Genomic DNA, 21,224 nt, shown 5'->3' with positions numbered 1-21,224 from the left:
TATATAGCATATGCTGTAGCCTATATAGTAATAAAGTATATCATTTATGGTTTAGTATCAGCTGTATGGAGATACAAGACGGGGCGGGACCAAGAGAAATGCCGCTGCAGATTACAAAGGGTGTTATTACAGTGACAGGGACTTATCAGTGAGTGACCTGCTGATGTTTAAACAGAACAAGTGCTGATATGTCTGTGCGCATATTCCACCGATTAAACAAGTAAAGCAGACTTCATTAACCGGACGGGAAACCAAAGATAGAAGGCAACTACAGTTTAACATTCAGGGAAGATGGACGCTCATCCAGCCACACAGCCAAACAGGCAATACAATAAACCCACACATTATCAACCCACGCACGACAACAAACTTCGTAAATGTGATAGGTGTAATTTATTTGAGTAATAAGTTATAAATAAATTCATGGAGAAATAAATATGATTTTAGTGACATAAAACAGCGAATTCTTGTAAAAAATGTCACAAAACAATTGTAGAAGTTCATTTAAGTTTAATAATTTGTAAAAGATATCAGTGTTAAAACAGATTCAGTCTGAAGGATTTAAAACACTTTAAAGATTATTTTTTTGTTAAAAACCTTTGAAATAGACAGATATGTCGACCAAGATTGATGAATCTGTCATGTACCTGTAATGTCTATCAAGAGATAATGCATGTGATTGATTAGTTATGCCTGCCGAGGCCGGAAGGGGGAGCTCTCAGCCGCGATGCCTCATTCTGCATGACGCTGACAGAGGAAGCGTCGTGTCTTGAGTCCATTTATTCATTTTACCCTTTTTCAGGTAAAAAGATAATATATATCTGTGTTTATCTACAAAGGATGTTTCTAGGGATGTTTTCGTGTTTATTGTTAGGAACTTACAGAAAGGTTGATGTTTAAAACGTTGTATTTACATTTGATGAAAGTTCAGTGAGACACTAAGCTAGGTTAGCTCCGTGTTGTATGTCGTGCACACGTCACCACACGAGGTCAGTGTTGGCATGAGCGTGTGTGTAGGTCTGGATGTGTGTGCATATTAAGATTATTAAGAATCTGAAAGTGTTTATAAGAATAGTCATGGTTGAGAATATTCATGTTTAATCGTGTCAGTGAGCACATATATTTATTTTTGTTAGGAAGAAATTGTTCAACAGAAGAATGAGAAATTAAAGAAAGAAATATGAAGCAAAGTGATATTTAGGATATTTTTGTTTGTATTTTCAACACAGTTGATAATTCTATTTTATTGTACTTACCTGTTATGTTTCATATTTGCCTGTGAAGAGAAATGTTAAAAGAAAGCACCATTGTGACTATGTGGATCATTTTGAAAAAGATGAATTAAATCATTCTGCATGACGCTGACAGAGGAAGCATCGTGTCTTGAGTCCATTTATTCATTTTACCCTTTTTCAGGGTACAACATTTTGGAGGCACCGCTGGGATGGATGTGGCGAGGTTAAGCTGTCCCAGATAGACGTCCCGGATCATCATCCAGCCCTACACATCTACAGCCAAGGTGGACAAAAGCGTGTGGTGGTACAACAGCTGCGTAGAGAGACTTGCATGCCATCTGAGGTCAACCGCTGGTGCCAGGAAAGCTGCATTGTTGATTCTACAAAGTAATGGTTCTGCTTCACCCTGATACTGTCCCACGGCCAGAAAAATAAAATGGATACGTCAGAGTTAGAGGACTTGAAACTGGAAGTTGGTGGTGCGCTGTACACATTAACAAGAGATGATTTAATTGAAGTTTGTGATTTCCTACACATTGCTGGGTTAGAAAAGTATCAGGTAAAAGTCGTTCATCTCTTATTGTACATGTTACAAAGCACATAGAGAGAGAAGAGTTAAATGAGCTTGAGGATCAAGGTATGACAGAGCTACTGACTTTAAAAGACAAAATAGTCTAGTTGCAACAGGCTGTAAAAAAAAGCGCACCTGAAAAAGAAACTTCAAATCCAAAACCAACAGATTCAGTGCAGGAGCAGTTTGTTCAGCCTTCAGAAGAAGAGCGTTTGCAAAAAGAGCTAGAGACACTGCAATTAGCATAAGCTTTATCACTTAAAGAAAAAGCAAACCTTAACAGTAGGACACAAAAGTCAGTGAGTGAGGACAGTAACAGTGCTAAAGAAGACCATGTAGTTACGCAACAAACCGTCCAACCCCGTCTCTCATTGCAGTGGGGTAGGGAATTCAAAATATCAGGCCAGATAGGTGAGCCAGGTCAAAAGGACAAACTTACCTTTTCCAGTCTAGCACACCAAATTGAGCAAGGCATCAGTAAAGGATTTGCTGAAATAGAAATAGTTGATGCAGTTATAAGAGCAATAGCACCAGGTTTACAACTACGCAGCTACCTCGAGGGAAAGAGTAACCTTACATTACCTACCTTGAGGAGGATTCTCAGGTCCCACTACCAAGAAAAAGGAGCAACAGAACTGTACAAACAACTAACATCAGAAGTTCAAAGCAGTAAGGAAACGCCACAAAACTTCCTTATCAGAGCCCTAGATTTGAGGCAGAAAATCCTGTTTGCATCCCAAGAAGCAGAATCTGGACTAAAATATGATCCTGTCCTTGTACAGAGCATGTTTCTCCATACTGTTCTGACAGGCCTGCAAAACGATAGCATTAGGAGTGACCTCCAGCCGTACCTGCAACAAACGCAACGAGTGATGGGCTGCTTCTCGAAAAAAATGAACATTGCTTGTTCAAATGAAGCAGAGAGACAAAATAAAAAGAAATTACTAACTCAACAGCGACAGCCCACAGTGCACTCAGTTCAATCTGAGCCCCCTGCAGAGAAAAGGGTTAAAAATCCAAGTTCAGAACTTACCAGCAAAATGCATCCTGAGCTATTAAACCAACTGAAAGAAATGCGTTCCGATATGGCCCTACTGAAAAATATAGGCGCTGAGGTTGCTCAAATCAAAGAGTCAATTCGACAGCTGAGCACAGCACAGAAAAACCAGGTGGTTTCACAGGAGTGTATTATTCCTCTTCAGTTCCAGTATCCACCACAAGGTGTCTGGCCTCCCCCAGGACCTGGACGAAGAGGAGAAACAGCCCAATATCAACAGAGGTTTGCACCACAGCAACATTATCCTGTCCCAAATCGTGCACGCCTGAGAAAATGTGTTGGCTGCCAGCAAAACGGAAGTGATTACTGCACCCATTGCTACAGATGCGGCAGCGATGAACATTTCCTCGCAGGATGCAAGGTGAGAGCAAACAGACAAAACAAAGATGGTCCTTTAAACGGAGGATGGTTACCCCCACGGGACAAGGAGTAACCAGCAACAGTGTGAAGTCCCAACAGCATTGCTCCCAATGTGGTCTCTCTGCCGGAGACAAAAGACTAAGAAGGTGTGCATCATGTAAAACAGACATTTACTGTTCAAAAACCTGTCAAGTTGAACATTGGCCAAAACACAAAAAACAATGCCATCAGTACATTCAGCCACCAGTTAACCAGCGCTCTCAAGCAACAACAAATGCCACACAGACAAAGAAAGAAGGAAGTCATCCCCGTCTTGTTGATCTTGTAGGTAAACGGTGCATGATTGACTGTTACATACAAGGCTGTAAAACTAGAGCATTGTGGGATACCGGCTCCCAAGTCTGTATTGTGGATGAGAAGTGGAAAAGGAGACATTTGCCACACGAAAGATTAAAGGATATCTCCGAGTTACTCGATGCACCTGATGATTTGAAAATAACAGCTGCAAATGGACAGAGCATGCCTTATAAAGGTTTCATTGAGGTCACTTTTGGATTAGTTGCTGAAGGAGCTGACCCCAAAGAACTTCTTGTCCCTATGCTAGTGATGAAAAGAGGAAGACTGCAACAGCCCATCCTAGGGTTTAATGTCACTGAGCAAATAGTGAAAGCCAGCACCACAGAGCAACTGGGTGCTTCAAGAAGAGAGCAGCTGAACAAGATATTAAGAACTGCTTTCCCCTGCCTTGGAAGTGAAAATGTTACTGCTTTTATTGATCTTGTGGTTGTTCAACAGTCATGTGACTATGTTGTGAAAACGACAAAAGAAAAAGTTGTTGTGCCCAAACACACCTCTGTTCAGATTGACTGTAAAGTTAAGACACGCCCTCTGAAAAAAGACACAACACTGCTGTTTGAACCTGACATAAATCCTCAGTGGAGTGAAGACCTTGAGTTCTGTGAGACGTTGGTTAAGCTAAAACGTGGCGCTTCACCCTACATTGTGCTTGATGTACAAAATCCCACTGATCACGATATCGAATTGTCAGGAAAAACTGTTGTTGGTACCCTACAGCATGTCCAGGCTGTGTATCCAGCAAATGTGTTAGAGAAACCAAACCATTGTCCCCAAGTGTCAGTGAATCAAATGAACGCGCAAACTGAGAAAGTTAAGGACATTCCATGGGATCCACCGATTGACTTGAGTCACTTACATGAACATGAAAGAGTAGCTGTACAGAACATGCTTCGTGAAGAGTGCTCCTCTTTTTCAAACTCAGATGATGACATCGAATGTATTGAAAAGTTAAAGTTAAGCATCTCATTGAAAGACATGGATCCTGTAGCACGCACTTACCTGTCTGTGCCAAAGCCGTTGTATAAAGAGATGAAAGATTATCTGCATAATCTTATTGCACAAGGATGGGTGAAGAAATCTAACTCACCTTATGCCTCACCTGTTGTCTGTGTAAGGAAGAAAGAGTTTACGTCTTTGCATAGACTACAGAGAACTGAACAAAAAGTCTCACCCAAGCAGACAGCCCATTCCACGTGTGCAGGACTTTCTCGACAGTCTCGGAGGTAACTCGTGGTTTTCATTGCTAGATCAAGGGAAAGCCTACCATCAAGGTTTTATGGATGAAAACAGCAGACCCTTGACTGCATTTGTGACTCCATGGGGCCTCTACGAATGGATAAGGATTCCGTTTGACCTAATGAACGCACCCGCGGCGTTCCAGCGCTGCATGGAGGAGTGTCTGGAAGAGGTGCGAGACATCATCGATGCAACATCAAAGCCTCATTTGCACTTTGCACTCTGCTTGGGGCACACACAGACACATACAGACTCCAGAATAAACAGGCAGGAGAATAATGTATAACTCAAAACAAGATATACAATGAAAAACAAGTGTTTTGAGGAAATTCATATGCTGTCAATATCAACCTGATACACTGACAGAGTATGAGGTTTTTGTTTTTCAACATCGGTTTTCCTTTTATTCCAGGATTCAGCCCAAAACTTCAATTCACCATTAATGATGAGCCGGAGCCCAGAGTGGGGCGGAGTCAGTGCAGGAATGCAGCATATAGACAATATGTGTTATAGAAAATCAACTGGAGAGATACAACAAATCACAATATACATGGGTAACACTTTACAATAAGGTACACACATTTTGCATACTTACTGGGAGACGAATGGGAAACTAACCACTAGATATAATCCGGAGTGCATATGTGAAAACGGCTCTAGGTAACCATTAGTTAACAGGTAGATTTGTGTGGTTTATCAAGCTTTCATTATCCGTTAAATAATCATTAGCAACTCTACAACATGTGATGAAGAAGTACTCAGTATCTACCCAGTACTTAGTGGTTTTCTAATGGTTACTTGAAAGTTTAATCATGTTATTTTTGCATTTCAGCATGAGCATACAAAATAAAGTTTGGGTTTGGTGCTACATTACACAAATTTCCTACCAACATAACTTGAACTGCTCTTCTGCTGTTGCTCGTTTGGAGTGACAAGTGGTTCATCCATGCCATGATTGATGGTTAGTTTTTTACTGTGACAAGACACACATGATCAGAACATGTGCTGCTGTGAAATGTTCTTATTCTTCCTGACACAATAAGTGTATAAAAGGCTCAGACAGTAGGTGGCCTTCCTGTTAATTGCTCACGCTCCTCCTGCGTGTTGATGATGTAAGCATCTCAAGCTTTTTGCTTCTGCCTTTTCCTTTTCAGTCGCTACATAACACATGACTGTTGACTATGTTTGAACTGTCTGTATTGTTTAAAAATGATTGTATGTGTATAATGGCTGAATAAAATACTCATACATACATGATCAGTTTACCAGCGTGCGTGTGTTCGGAGAGGAGAGCGGCAGATTATAAATTCACTGCACTCTGCAACATGATGAAGAATCAGTTTATGGACGCCATCTTGTAATACTCTTAGTTTACCAGCAGATGGCGCCTGTGCTACTTGTAAACCCAGGCAGTAAAGTGTATGTGAAGTTGTTAATCTGTCTGAAGAAGTAATTTCTTCCAGTTATGTTTGTTGAACTCGAATATTTCTGCCAAATAACTTACTCTAATAATTCAAAGGAATATATTATGTTAGAATGAGTGTTTGTTTTCTAATAATCTTTGTGCTGGATGTGAACATTGTTATTCATGTCATGTTTGTGACCCTGTATAAACCAGCTCTCTCAGAACGCTCCGTTTTGGTGTGTGTGTCTCTTTAAATGCAATGCCATCACTCCTCTGTAGTGAGAATAAAAATGGCGGACCTGCGCAAAAGTTTTTTTTTAGTCTGGGGGTGGAGTCCATGGGTGGAGATAACAGGGAAGGGGAGGGGATTTCTTTTTTTACCAGAATCCCACTGTGACATCACAAGGAGAGCACATTTGAAACGGAGCATTTTTCTCTGTGTTGTAAGACTTATGCAGACCACAAACAAAGGACTGGATGGGTTTATTTCACATGTTGTGGGTCAGTAGACACTCAGGTTACCCAGATATATGTTCAGAAACACAGTACAAGTGGATTTTTAATAATATGTCCCCTTCAGGATTTTAAAAATCGTTTAGTGTGATAAGCTTTAGTAGAATTAGGACGCTTATGATCTGACGAGGCTTAAATTTCTAGCTCCGTCCTCCCGATAGTTTAGAACTGAAGAAGGTGAAACCACTGAAACAAACAACTTCAAGATGATTTCTTGGTGTGCACACTGTTCATTTATTGGTATAAAGCTTAAACACAGCTTGAGCAAACAGGAGCATCTTAATATATAATTTTCAGGTAAAACAGCAAATACATTTTCACATGAACAATGAGGACTTTAAATTTCCAAAGCGAAGCACATTCATATAAAATCCATTAACTCTAAAAACTGAAAATACAGCATTGAAAAAACACAACAGAAGCAAAATACATGATAATCACAATTCACACATTTCCTCATTAAGTATTCACCATGACGACCGTGTATTTACAAAGGACGTCACACCTACCAGGAGCTATGGTGTAAGATTTAAAGATCACATATCCTCCTCCTCTTCTCTCAGTCTCTCAGTCTCAGAGCTCCTCAAAACATGTGTTTCTTGTTCTAAATCCACTCTGATCCTGTATTTGATCATGTCTATAAACCCCTCTATTTCAGCCCTGCTCAGAGCAGGCTGTTTCTGTGTCTGTACCTTTAAATATGTAAATAATAATAATAATAATAATAATAATAATGAATTTTATGTATAAGCGCTTTTAAAAACTCAAAGACACTTTACAATGGTTAAAACATAAAGAATAGCACAGAAGGACAGACTAACGGACATTGCAGCATTACACACAAATCATAAAGATAACAACAATAAAGATAACAACATAAAGGTAAACAACAGAAAACAGAAAATACATCACAATCATACATTAAAAGCTTGTTTAAAGAGGTGAGTTTTGATAAGTGATTTGAAAGTAGGAGGTTCGGTGCAGTGTTTGTGTGTGGGGAGTGAGTTCCAGAGGGAGGGGGCAGCTATGGAGAAAGCTCTGTCCCCCCAGGTTCGGTGCTTGGTTCTAAGAGGGGGAGATAGGAGGTTGGCTTTTGAGGAACGGAGGCTGCGTGCAGGAGTGTGAGGGTGAAGGAGAGCCGTGAGGTAGGAGGGGGCCTGGTGGTTAAGGGCTTTATGTGTGAGGAGAAGGATTTTGAATTGGATACGGTAAGGGACAGGGAGCCAGTGGAGATTTTGCAGGACAGGGGTGATGTGTTCACGTATTCGGGTGTGGGTAAGGAGGCGTGCAGTAGAGTTATGGATGTATTGAAGTTTATTAAGGACTTTGGATGATGTGCCGTAAAGGATGCTGTTGCAATAGTCGAGTCTGGATGTGATGAATGCATGGATTAGTGTTTCAGCGGCAGAAAATGAGAGTAATGGACGGAGGCGGGCTATATTTTTGAGGTGAAAGAAGGCGGTTCTTGTGAGCTGGGTGACGTGGTGATCAAAGGAGAGCTGGCTGTCAAAGATGACTCCAAGATTGCGGATATGAGGGGAGGGGGAGAGAGTGGAGTTGTCTATTATGAAGGAGAAGTTGTGAATGGAAGTGGTGAGGGATTTAGGGCCGATAATTATTATTATTATTATTTTGCATAGTTAAGAGAGAGGAAATTGGTGTGCATCCATGTTTTTATTTCATTGAGGCAGTTCGTTAGGGTAGAGCGGGTTTCAGTGGTGATTGAATTGGTGGAGATGTAGAGCTGGATGTCATCGGCATAACAGTGGAAATGGAGACCATGCTGGCGGATAATGTTACCAAGGGGGAGCAAGTATATGATGAACAGGAGGGGACCAAGCACCGAACCCTGGGGGACGCCTTGGGACAAAGGAGCTATGGAGGAGGAGCAGTTATTGATGTTGATAAACTGTTGTCTGTCGGTGAGGTAGGATTGTAACCAGGAAAGAGCAGTGCCAGTGATGTTGAGTGAGTGTTCTAAGCGGGATAAAAGAATACTGTGACTGATGGTGTCAAAGGCTGCAGTGAGATCAAGGAGGATGAGGATGTTGAGGAGGTCAGAGTCTGAGGAGAGGAGGAGGTCGTTGGTGACTTTGAGGAGAGCTGTTTCTGTGCTGTGCTGGGAACGGAAGCCGGACTGGAATGGTTCAAATAGGTTATTGGAGGAGAGGTGGCATTTGATCTGGGAGGCGACAACACGTTCCAGTATTTTTGAGAGGAAGGGGAGGTTGGAGATGGGGCAGAAGTTGCACATGCTGTCCGTATTGAGTCCAGGTTTCTTGAGGATAGGGGTGACGGCTGCCAGTTTGAGAGTTTTGGGTACTGAACCAGAGCAGAGGGAGGAGTTGATGATTGATGTTATGAGTGGCACGATGGCTGAGCCTGAGTGGATGAGGTGTGAGTAATAGGGGGACCGGGCTGCGCTGAGAGCTTCCATGTATTGTTTGAGGTAGTCAGAGTATGATTGGAAGTGAACTGTTAAACTGGTTTTCTTGTGGAGTCTTTCAAGCTGGCGTTTACGGGTTTTCATTTTCTGGAGTTCGGGAGTGTACCAGGGTGCAGAGTGTGTGAATGAGACAGTTTTAGTTTTGATGGGAGCCAGTTGATCCAGACAGAAGGAGAGTGTGTTGTTATAGTAGGTGATGAGTTCAGAGGGGTTATTAAATTGGGGGGGAGGGGAGGAAGAGATTTTGCTGGAAATAGAGGCTGAGAAAGCTGAGGGGTCGACTGATTTTATGTTTCTGAAGGAGATCTTTCGTTTTTGTTTCGGAGTGGGAAGAGGGATGAGAATGTCCATGTTTATAGCCAGATGGTCGGAGATGTTGAGGTTGAGACTTGACAGTTGATGGATTGTGAGACCAGTGGAGCAGACCAAGTCCAGAATGTGGCCGCGGCTGTGAGTGGGGAAATTGACATGCTGTGTGAAGTTGAGGCAGTGAAGAAGGTCCAGGAATTCTTTGGCAGTTTTACATTGAGTGTCGTCGACGTGGAAGTTAAAATCCCCAAGGAGCAGAACAGAAGTTGAGATGGAGCAGAGTCGGTACAGAAAGTCATGAAAATCACTGAAAAAAGAAGGGTTTGGTTTGGCGGGGGGGGGGGGTAGATTACAGCAGTGACTAGGGGAGTGGGACCAAAGAGTTTGAAAGCAATGTGTTCAAATGAGTCAAATGCAGGGATGGGAATGGTGGTAGTTTTAATGTCCTTCCTGTAAACGGCTGCAACACCACCACCCCGTCGGGGCGGGGTTTGTCCGTGTATGTGTATCCTGTGGGTGTGGTTTGGTTTAGTGAGAAATAGTCCAAGGGTTTTTGCCAGGTTTCGGTGAGACATAGGAAGTCCAGGTTGGTGTCGGTTATGAGGTCATGGAGAATGAGGCTTTTATTGTTGAGGGAGCGAGTATTCAGCAAGGCCAGTTTCAGGTTATGATGTGGTGTTATACGGAGTGAAGGGTGAGGGAGTGGCTGACAGGGGATGGTTGACAAATTTGAAAAATTGACAGATTTAGTGATTTTGTTTTTATCTGGATGCCTTCTTGTAATGAGAGTTTCTATTGCAGACAATGTCAGTGAATGTGGGAACGAGGGATGAGGCCAGTGGGGGGAGCTGTTGATCACAGAGAGAGCTGGGAGGATGGAGGAGCAGACCTTTGGACGGTAGGGTAGGGCGGTTCCAGAGCAGATTCAAATTGTCAATGAAGGCCACATCGTGAGCCCTGCAGGTGGACTGCAGCCAGTGGTGGAGGTAGAGGGTTCTGCTGAAACGAGCGGCGTTGGACAGAGGCGCGGTGAGTCCGGAGATGAAGATGGATTTACCAGTTTGTATTAAGAGCTTGAAAAGTTGGTTGAAGTGCTCTTTGGTCAGTTCAGACTGTTGTCGAGAGGTGTCGTTTGTGCCCACATGAATGATAAGGCGAGTGATGGTGGTGGGAAGAGAGGGCAGAGTCTTCCGGAGCCTTTCTAAGATGACGGGGACAGTAGCACCAGGGAGGCAGAGAGTGGTGGCATTGAAAAACCGTACATTCCTTATTATGGAGTCGCCGATTATCAGAGTTGTAGGTGAGAAAAGTGGACGAGGGGGTGAAGCCCGAGTGCCGACAGTGCGAACCCGTGCGTGTCTGGTGACGTCAGGGCAGAGTGGACTCACCGGCTGAGGCGGCGCGGTCAGGGCAGGCGAACGCTCCGCCTGAGTGCGGGGGAGTCCGCCGGAGCGTCTGTTTACAGCTTCCACCAGCAGCCTTCTGCGATGGGAGGAGAGCTTACCCCGTTGTTTGCTTTGTTGTCCTACGGAGACAGCAGCAGGAGCGGCAACAGGTGAAGATGACGCCGCAGAGGATGAAGAGGAGAGTGCCAGAACAGGTGGAGAAGGGGCAGAGGTAGCTTCGTCTTTTACAGAGGATGTGGCAGGAGCCATGATGTTCGGAGAAAAGGAGGCAGCGGCAGCGACGGTTGCATCAGAGGGAGGCTTAGCAGACTCAGGTGTGCAGCTGACAGGATCGGTGGGGGCTCGGACAGACACCGAAGAGGTCTCATTAACTTCACTCAGATCATCGTCCTGCAGTGCCCAGTAATGATTTGGGAGGAGAAGCGGTGGGGGAGACCCAGATAGTCTCCCACTGCGTTTTCCACTGCTCACCAAAACCTCAGCCCAGGACTCCCGAGGGTTTGGGGTCGAGCAGGAGGAGTGTCGGGGCCGTAAAGGATCCCACAGCAAGGTATCTGAGATATCGGAGTGCATAGCCGTGATCCTCTTAGACTGAGAGGCTGCCAAGTCGATGAAGCTGGAAAGCATCAGGTCCTTCTTCTGAAGCTCCTCAGAAAGCCTGCGGATATTCTCTTTAAGGTTGGTAACCTCTCCTCTAGTGCGTGAGAGTGTCAGGCAGCCTTCACAACAAACAGTGTCCATGTTGTCGGGAGGGGAGATGTTAGCAGCCCTGCTAGCGAGTTGGATCCGATGCTAAAAACAATTAGCCGGTGCTAGAAGCCGTAGGCTACTGTTTGATTGTCGTTCACGTACACGTTCAAAGTATAACTTGTGTCAAAAGAAGACAAAAAGAACGCCGATTTGTCCGCGGTGGCCGCCTTTGGTCAAAACAAAAAAAAAACACTCAGTGATCAGGACATGAGAACACTGGGTAGGAGCAATAGTTTTTTAAGTTAGAGTTCTTGTATGACGTTTGTGAGCGGGGGGCGCTACCACAGGTGTAGGCTACATTCAGTTTATTTCAGCCCGATTACAAAATCATTCAACCAGCCAAGCTAAGCAGTTGGGAGCATTAGGTGTAGATGCTGACAGTGAAATGAGCTGTGTCTGACCACGCCCCCTCTCTGGAAGGGCTTGGGTGTACTCTGTCTTTCTCGCTCCATGTCCTATTGTTTACGGTGAGAAGGCAGACTCAGAGGGCAGAACAAACACCTAGCTGTGGGAGTGTCACCCACCTGGGGGAGGGGCTACTGCCCTTTGTGATGTCATGAAGGGAACTCCGTCCTGAATTAGTAAGTCGTTCTCAACTCTCTCTCTCTCTCTCTCTCCCCTGTTTCTAACTCTATCCACTGTCCTATCTCTAAACAAATGCATAAATCCCCGAAAATACTAATAATTAAGAAAATAATAAAAAATAAACCTTCCTTTAATTTATTTCAAATAGTTTTGAATGGCAAGAAATTAGTTTTTAGTTAATTTTCTTTATCCAAGTTATTTTTTGGACGCCCTGGAAGAATTGGCCCCCTCCTGTTTTTCATTCTTCTTCAGGATTCTTTTCCTCTTTATTACCACATGAAAGCAAAACACCTTTGTAGAAATTAGTTGTTTTTTTTGCTTGGACATAATTGTTCCCCCTAAATTTGCCTCCCTATCTTTACTGCGTTGGCTCTTGCAGGTTTCTGAAAAACTCCTCAATTTCTCTGCACATTATTCCTCTGTCTTTATTCTTCTCCAGGCTTCTGATGCTTTTCTTACGGAAGTAGGAATTTTCGGGTATTGCTGCTGCGTTCATGTGATACTGTGTCGACCTGTGGAAATCATTTAGATTAAAGAATAAGTAATCTGCATATTTGTTGTAAAGCATCTGTTTTTCTCCCGGTTCCAGATCACTGTCCAGCAGCTCCTGATATATCTGCTCAGCTTTGGCCTTGCTGTGATGTGACTTTGCATAGATAGTTGTGAGGTCAATTTTCTTCAAGAGTGAAGAGTGAGGGTAAAGAGAGATGAGGTCCTCATGGAGACTGATGGCTCTGTCCATCACGCCTGGTCTTACGGGGCCCCCCCTGATGTACAAAATCTTTTTTCTGTAGCAGAGTGCAACCCATCTCTTCAGATAACGCTGATCTGGATGTTTTAGCAGAGCCTCTTCTCCCAAATCAATGGCCTCATCAACACCTAAGTACCATTGGTAAACCCTTAATATTTCTCTCACACAATCGTAGCTACAGACAGGACTTCTCAAAACCTGTTCGGCTATCTCACGGACTTGATCTCGAATGTTTTCGCCTTTATTAGCACATTGCTCAAGGTAGAGAACAGCAAGGTACAAATTCTCTGGATCCTGTTCCTTGGCTTGTCTCATTCTCTCCAAGAGGTCAGGGTCCAGCCTTGTGTTGTTGTACTCATCAGGGTCCAGCCTTGTGTTGTTGTACTCATCAGGGTCCAGACTTGTGTTGTTGTGCTTATGAGCATTGACTGACGCTATGACATAGCTGGTGTTCCACTCCACCATGTCCGGCTGCATCCTGGCAGCTTTCTCAAAGTAATCAACAACCAGAATCATGTCCTCTCTTAAGAACATCAGGGTCCAGGCCTTTTCAGCGTAGATCTCTGGATGGAGCTCGTCCTGGGATGGAGATGGGTATTTTTCCATCAGGGCATCAACCTTTGACAGGTAAGCCTGACTCTCCTCTAGCTCTCCCAGGTGGTGGTGCAGCCAGGCCAGGTTCCCGTAGTTCACCACTAACCAAGCACCCTCATCTGCATCTCTCAGCTTGTTGAGGGTCTCTGCAGCCTTCTGGAACAAACTCTTAGCCTCTTCATTTAACCCCAGCTTATACTGAATGAACCCCCACAGGTTGTAAATGTGGCCCAGCCATCGATTTCCCTTCTCTGTGCGGATGTCTTCCATCTTGTCCCTGAGAAGTAATAGGATTGACCTTTTGCGGTCCAGGTCCCAGGTGAAGTAGCACTGCAGGGACTCCAGTGTGGTTTGACTCTGAGCAGCACTGATGGAGAATACAAAAACAAACATTTAAACACATCAGCAGCAAAAACATTTTTGCTTTGAAGTGTGCTATATTTGGATGTTTACTGTTCGTCTCCCATGAAGAAAAGAAGATGTTTTAAATGAGCACTATGTAACTCAGACACCTAGTGTTTAAAATGAGTACTGCAGTTAAAATTCTCAACATTGTAGAGAGCTGTCTCCCCCCACCCCTCCATCTCCAATTTTGAACTTAAACCCTTTTCACACATGGAAATCTCCTGAAAAACTCCAGAGATTAGGCTTCCCGGAGGGTCTTTAGGGTATGTGTGAACGCAAACAGTCAAATTTGACTGAGTGACTGCCTGAAGTGTCTGCACGCCACCACTACGATCTCCGTGCTCTAATTAAACGGCTGCCTTCTGTTTTCTGTTCGTCAGTATGTTGTTCTCCGCTTTTTTGTGAATGTTGTCATTCCATTGGATTACACATAGCATTGATATAAAGACAAATATTCTCATTATAACGTCGTGTAGCGGCCTCTGTTGCTTCGGCCGCTACTTCCGCGTTGTTTATTTACGTCACGTCTTACTTCAGGAAATCCCCCGCCCCCCCCCTCCCCTCTGACAGGGAAAGTCCCCCGCTGAGAGGAGCATATGTGAACGGCTAGGTCGGGAGAATCTCCGGAGCAGTCCTCCTGCAATTATCTAGATATTATTCGGGGTGCATTCGGGCTGGACCCTGACCTCTTGACCTCTTGGAGAGAATGAGACAAGCCAAGGTGCAAGTGACCAAGATGGCGGCGCGAGCGCATCGCGAGGCCCAGCGTCTCTCTCAGATTTGCAATTTTGCAGTAATTTTATTGTTAATTTCGGGTCTGTTCGCACGGAACAGCCTTGCCTTAACATCCTACACCCGACAGGAACTTTTGGATATCGGAATACACCTCCCTGACGATTTAATCAACAATCTTCGACTCATCCCTGAGATCGCCAAAACACCCGAGGCTACGCACTCTACCCGGCCGGGCGGAAGTGCTCGCAGGCGCCGTCGAGACCGTAAACAAAGGCGGGGGAAGCGCGGAGGTATAAGGGCTAAGCTAAAGCTAACACCGCACCGTCTCCCGTTACCCAGCATTTTCCTCGCTAATGTGCGGTCTTTGGTGAACAAAATGGACGAGTTACGACTTCGCATCATCCACAGTAAGAGAATTATGGACTGTAATGTCATGATCTTCACGGAAACATGGCTAAACAACGGAGTACCGGACGATGCTATCAAGCTAGCCGGTCGCCACACACACCGAGCAGACAGAATAGCAGAGGACTCCGGTAAGACCAGAGGAGGAGGGCTGTGCATTTATATTAACAAAGCTTGGTGTACAGACTCTGTCATTATTGGGAGACACTGCTCAGCTAACATAGAGTTTCTCATGGTTAAATGTAGACCTTTCTATCAGCCAAGGGAGTTCAGCTCCACTATTGTAACTGCTGCCTTCATCCCCCCTGATGCCGATGCTAAAGCTGCTATGAAGGAACTTTACACCGCTATCAGTAAACAACAGACTGCTCACCCGGAGGCTGCATTTATAGTTGCAGGTGATTTTAATCACTCAAACTTAAAGACAGTGCTCCCTAAATTTCACCAGCATGTTTCCTGCAATACAAGAGGAAACAAAACTCTGGACCATGTTAACACGAACATCGCAGGAGCCTACACCACGACCCCCCTCCCCCACCTGGGACAGTCAGACCACCTTTCTTTGTTCCTCATCCCCAAGTACTCCCCACTCATCCAACGTGTGAAGCCATCAGAGACAACGATTAAAGTGTGGCCAGCGGGGACAGACTCTGTACTTCAGGACAAGTTCCATCACACAGACTGGAGTATGTTTGCTTCTCAGGCTACCTTGGGCTCTCACACAGACATTGACACCTACACTTCTTCTGTGCTGGATTATATCAATACCACCATCGACAGTGTTACAACATGGAAGCAGATCACCGCGTACCCAAATCAGAAGCCATGGATGAACAAGGAGGTGCGTCTCCTGCTGAAGGCCCGCAACACCGCCTTCAGATCAGATGATGCAATGGCCTACAGCGTATCAGGGCAAACCTGAGGAGGGGCATCATCAAGGCCAAGCACTGCTACAAGCTGAAGGTAGAGGAACACTTCTCCAACTCCGACCCCAGACTCATGTGGCAGGGCATCCAGGCCATCAGTGACTATAAACCCAGAAACTCCACCCCGATAACCACAGATGTCTCCTTCCTGAACGAGCTAAATCACTTTTATGCTCGTTTCGATAGAGACAACAGAGAGACACAGACCACGAACAGACCTCCTGCAGACAACCAGCCCCTCTCACTCACCTCCACAGACGTCCACGCTGCACTGAGCCGGATCAATGCTCGAAAGGCTGCTGGTCCAGACGGCACCCCCGGGCGCGTGCTTAGGGCATGTGCGGAGCAGCTCACTGGGGTTTTTACGGACATCTTCAACCTGTCCCTCGCCCAAGCAGCTGTGCCAGCATGCTTCAAAGCCACCTCCATTGTCCCAGTGCCGAAACACTCCAGCCCGACAGGCCTGAACGACTACCGCCCTGTAGCACTCACACCCATCATAATGAAGTGCTTTGAGCGACTGGTCCTAGCACACCTGAAAAACTGCCTCCCACCCACACTGGACCCATTCCAGTTTGCCTACCGCAGCAATAGGAGTACAGAGGATGCAGTCTCCACTGCGCTGCACTCTGTGCTCACTCATCTGGACAATAACAACACATACGCACGAATGCTGTTTGTTGATTTTAGCTCAGCATTCAACTCTGTCATCCCCTCCAAGTTAAACACTAAACTCGGAGACCTGGGCTTCAACACCTCCCTCCTCCACTGGATAATGGACTTTCTGACCAACAGACCCCAGTATGTTAGGTCAGGACACACCTGCTCCACCACCATCACACTCAACACAGGCGTACCACAGGGCTGTGTGCTGAGCCCATTCCTCTACTCCCTCTTCACCCACGACTGCAGACCTGTACATGGATCCAACACCATCATCAAGTTTGCGGACGATACGGCGGTGATTGGCCTCATCAGCAACAACGATGACACGGCCTACAGGGAGGAGGTACAGCATCTGGCCGCCTGGTGTGCTGACAACAACCTGCTCCTCAACACCAGCAAGACGAAGGAGATCATCGTGGACTTCAGGAGAGAAAGAGGAAGCACGCACAACCCCATTCACATCAACGGGATGGCTGTTGAACATGTCTCCAGCTTCAAGTTCCTGGGGACCCACATCACAGAGGACCTCTCCTGGTCCACTAACACCTCCAGTCTGGTTAAGAAGGCTCATCAACGCCTCTTTTTCCTGAGGACACTGAAGAGACACCACCTGTCTTCAGCTGTACTGACGAACTTCTACCGCTGTGTGATCGAGAGCATCCTGACCAGCAGTGTCTCAGTCTGGTACGGAAACTGCTCTGTCGCAGACCGTAAGGCGCTACAGCGGGTGGTAAAAACCGCCCAGCGCATCACAAGGTGTCCACTTCCTGCCATTGAGGATGTCCAAAGAAAACGCTGTCTGCGGCGAGCTCATGGCATCCTTAAAGACTCCTCCCACCCTGCCCACAGACTGTTTACCCTCCTGCCCTCCGGCAGGCGCTTCAGAAGCCTCCGGACCAGAACCAGCAGACTGAGGAACAGCTTTTTCCCCAGAGCTGTTTCTCTACTGAACTCTACCCTCTGAACTCTGTCTCTCTCTCTCTCTCCCTCTCTCTCTCCGCACCCTGCTGACCCCCCTTTCCCCTCCATATCACCTCACACCCTTCATCACCCCACCACTCCTCCTGGTCACACACACACATCTCTCATCCATCTGTATTATTGTATTATAGTATGCTCATATTATCCATCTGTATTATTGTATTATAGTATGCTCATATTATCCATCTGTATTATTGTATTATAGTATGTTCATATTATGTCCATATTCTTATATTATCTGTAAACTAGTATAACATGCTCACTGCATCTTAATCTGTATATTATAATCCTAAGAACACACTTATTTTGTAGCATTACTTATTTATAGCATTTATTTATATTTATTGCATCCCATTAATCCAGCCATCCAGATTTACCTAATAATTCACTTTCTTGTCTACATTTGTAAAGTTTGCAATTACTGTACATAGCACAGAATTACTGTACATAGCACAGACTCTTGCACTCAATTACTGTACATAGCACAGAATTACTGTACATAGCACAGACTCTTGCACTCAATTACTGTACATAGCACAGAATTACTGTACATAGCACAGACTCTTGCACTCAATTACTGTACATAGCACAGACTCTTGCACTTTCTGCTTATTTGCACTTCTGGTGAGATGCCAAACCTCATTTCGTTACTCTATACTTGTATATGTGTAATGACAATAAAGTTGAATCTCATCTCATCTCATCTCATCTCATATGTGAAAACGGCTATAGTTTGAGCACGTTTCTGCTTGTGGAGCTTATTGGAAACATGCAAACAGAAACAGACTTTTTAGGTCGGGTGCAATCACTTCTATCTGAACCAGGGGGGTCTTAAAAGCGCCTACCTTCTCTGGTCCAAACAAATCCAGAGCATTCAGGAGCAGAATCTAAAGTTAGAAGGAGGACATACTGGCTGCTGCATTGTTGTCAGAGAAGCCAGCACTTCAACATAGCATGTTTCCTTAAAGGGATACTTCACCCATTAGCATTAATCTTTGTATCATTAGAGACCTGGTAGTATTTTTGAATGGTCGTGCATCCCGCCCTCATTTTCCCCTGAGATGGGAAATCTTTGTATTTCTGAGTCTGTAAAGGAGCTTCCAGTGATGCAAAAATCGTCATTTTGCGTCACTTGAAGCTGTTGCGTTTAGCGGGGTGAAACTACAACGCTAGTTCCTCATATTTTTGACCACTGAAGCTACAGACAAATCACAGATCAGTGGGTGGGACCTCACTCCCAGAATCGAGACTTAACATCCGCCATATTGCTTGGAAGCTATGCTAACAGGCTCTATGGAGAAAGCTGATAATGGTATATAAATATAGTGGCGAGATGGCTGCTGCCGACAGGCCGGCCTTGTATCTTGGCTGCTGCCACTGCCTGCCGCCGGGGCCGCCGCTGGCCGCTGGCCGCCACTATATTGCTATATTGCTGGACGTCACCTGCTGCTGCCAGCTCAGCAGCCGAATCTGTCAATACAGATTCATGTTTCAACGGGTGAAGTATCCCTTTAATGTCTGATCATATAGTAAGGTCACTTTATCATTTCAGTCACTACACATCTCACTGATTAGACCTTTAACACACATTCCCCACAAAATGTAACTTCAGTTTTTTTATATCCTGAATGTAACTGAACTAAACTTTTAACAAGGTGAGATATGGAAGAAGAATAGAGACTCAAAGAGGCGTTAGTATTTGACATTTTGGGATCAGAATGCATGAGGGTGATACACTAGAAAGAAATGGGCTTACCATTTGGTCAGCAAACATGGGTCCAAAGTTGGCCACATTCTCTCTGTATGGAGCTAACCTACGGCTTTTCATCAACCTATTTGGGTTCTCCATGGTAATAGGGGACAGTATTGGCCTGCTCCAGTTGGGTATTCTAGATAAACCTGATAGCAGCCCCTCTGGGCCCCAACATGGCTGGGTATTGGTGTGCAAATATAGAGCAACAAAATGACGAATAATGTGCCCTCTAGGATACTGTAGTTACCAGATAGGCGGCCTTGCGTTCTAGACAAAGTTAGGAATTTTTGTCTCTGCTCCACAGATATGGACCAATCCACTTTGAGATATATCCCCACAGCATGTGTGAGTTTAGGCCTGTCAAATAATCAAGTGCATAATGTGCATATGATGTGGAATTTATACCCCGATTGCACCCTTTTCTGAGACTGCATATTCAGACTTCCCAGTGGGACTTGCCGTATCGTAAGAACTCTGAGTCATTTTATAAATCATTGTGCAACCTGATATAAAATGTATGAACTTTGAGCCTTTATACTGCTGTTGCTGCAGAATGGACATTGGAAACACTGTAATCTAAGATAAGTTTACTTTTGCAAGAATAATTCAGCAAACAAAGATTCATTTGAACCTGGCTGAGGTGGCAGAAAAAAAAAGCATAAGAATCTTTAAAATGACAAAAATGAATCATGAATAAGCGTGGGGGGGAATAAAAGGAGCAGAAGAAAGGAGGTTTGAGAGCTAATGAAGAGATATTTAAACAAAATTGTGTGCAAGATATTCTGAATTGTTCATGCAGACACTCACCTCATCTTGCTGTTTCTTCGACTCAGTGTGTCTCTGAATATAACTTAAACAGCTCTTGATGTAGCTTCGATTCCGGTGTCCAAATTCTGCTGCGATGTAAAGGCTGTGATGGCTTTTTTCAGCAGATTCAAATCTTCTGCAGTCGAGGCAAATTTTCAAAGGCGTGTCATATATCTACCATCTCTGTGTTATCTGACTTTCCTTTCCGAGTAATAAAAACATAATGACACACATTATGGGCGGCTGTGGCTCAGTTGGTAGAGTCGTCACCTCTCAACCGGAAGGTCGAGGGTTCAATCCCCACATGTCCGATGTGTCCTTAGGCAAGACACTTAACCCTGAATTACTCCCACTGCTTCAGTGGCGGTGTATGAATGGGATTAGTTACTTCTGATGGATTATACTACATAGCGATCACTACCATCAGTGTGTGAATGGGTGGGTGTGACCTGCAGTGTAAAAGCGCTTTGAGTAGTCGGAAGACTAGAAAAGCACTTTATAAGCTCAAGTCCATTTACCATTTACCATTACATAAGTCTGTCAATAATAATAATGGATAGCCATGATTCATTAAAGGAGGAAAGTGTAACTCTATTTCAATTTCAAAACATTGTAGAGCTGTCTCCCTGGAGCTCATTAGAAACATGCAGAGGCTTTTTAGGTCGGGTACAATCACTTCTATCTGAACCACTTCTCTTGACCGCTTCCATCGCTGCAACACCTGTTGACCTGATAACTGCTCTCATATCTGACAAACCGAGGGGCATCCAAAACAGCCATGTGGGGGGGGGGTCGCCTTAAAAGCGCCTACCTTCTCTGGTCCAAACAAATCCAGAGCATTCAGGAGCAGAATCTAAAGTTAGAAGGAGGACATACTGGCTGCTGCATTGTTATCAGAGAAGCCAGCACTTCAACATAGCATGTTTCCTTAATGTCTGATCAGATAGTAAGCTCACTTTATCATTTCACTC

General features: G+C 44.7%; 1 protein-coding gene across 1 annotated transcript; it reads right to left on the bottom strand.

Moving 5' to 3' along the window:
• Window positions 1-6,940: 6,940 nt before the first annotated feature.
• LOC110001740 (interferon-induced protein with tetratricopeptide repeats 2-like) lies at window positions 6,941-20,409 on the bottom strand. Its single transcript, XM_065956416.1, has 2 exons — window positions 20,254-20,409; window positions 6,941-13,942 (listed from the first exon to the last, which is right to left on the bottom strand). Exons 1-2 carry the CDS (start codon window positions 20,256-20,258, stop codon window positions 12,589-12,591), a joined length of 1,359 nt encoding a protein of 452 aa, XP_065812488.1. The 5' UTR covers window positions 20,259-20,409; the 3' UTR covers window positions 6,941-12,588.
• Between the last annotated feature and the right edge of the window lie 815 nt (window positions 20,410-21,224).

Source organism: Labrus bergylta, chromosome 6, assembly GCF_963930695.1.
Source record: "Labrus bergylta chromosome 6, fLabBer1.1, whole genome shotgun sequence".
In the NCBI taxonomy this organism is placed as follows: domain Eukaryota; kingdom Metazoa; phylum Chordata; class Actinopteri; order Labriformes; family Labridae; genus Labrus; species Labrus bergylta.
Note: the sequence above shows the minus strand (reverse complement) of the source record. Positions and strands in the feature narration are given on the sequence as shown.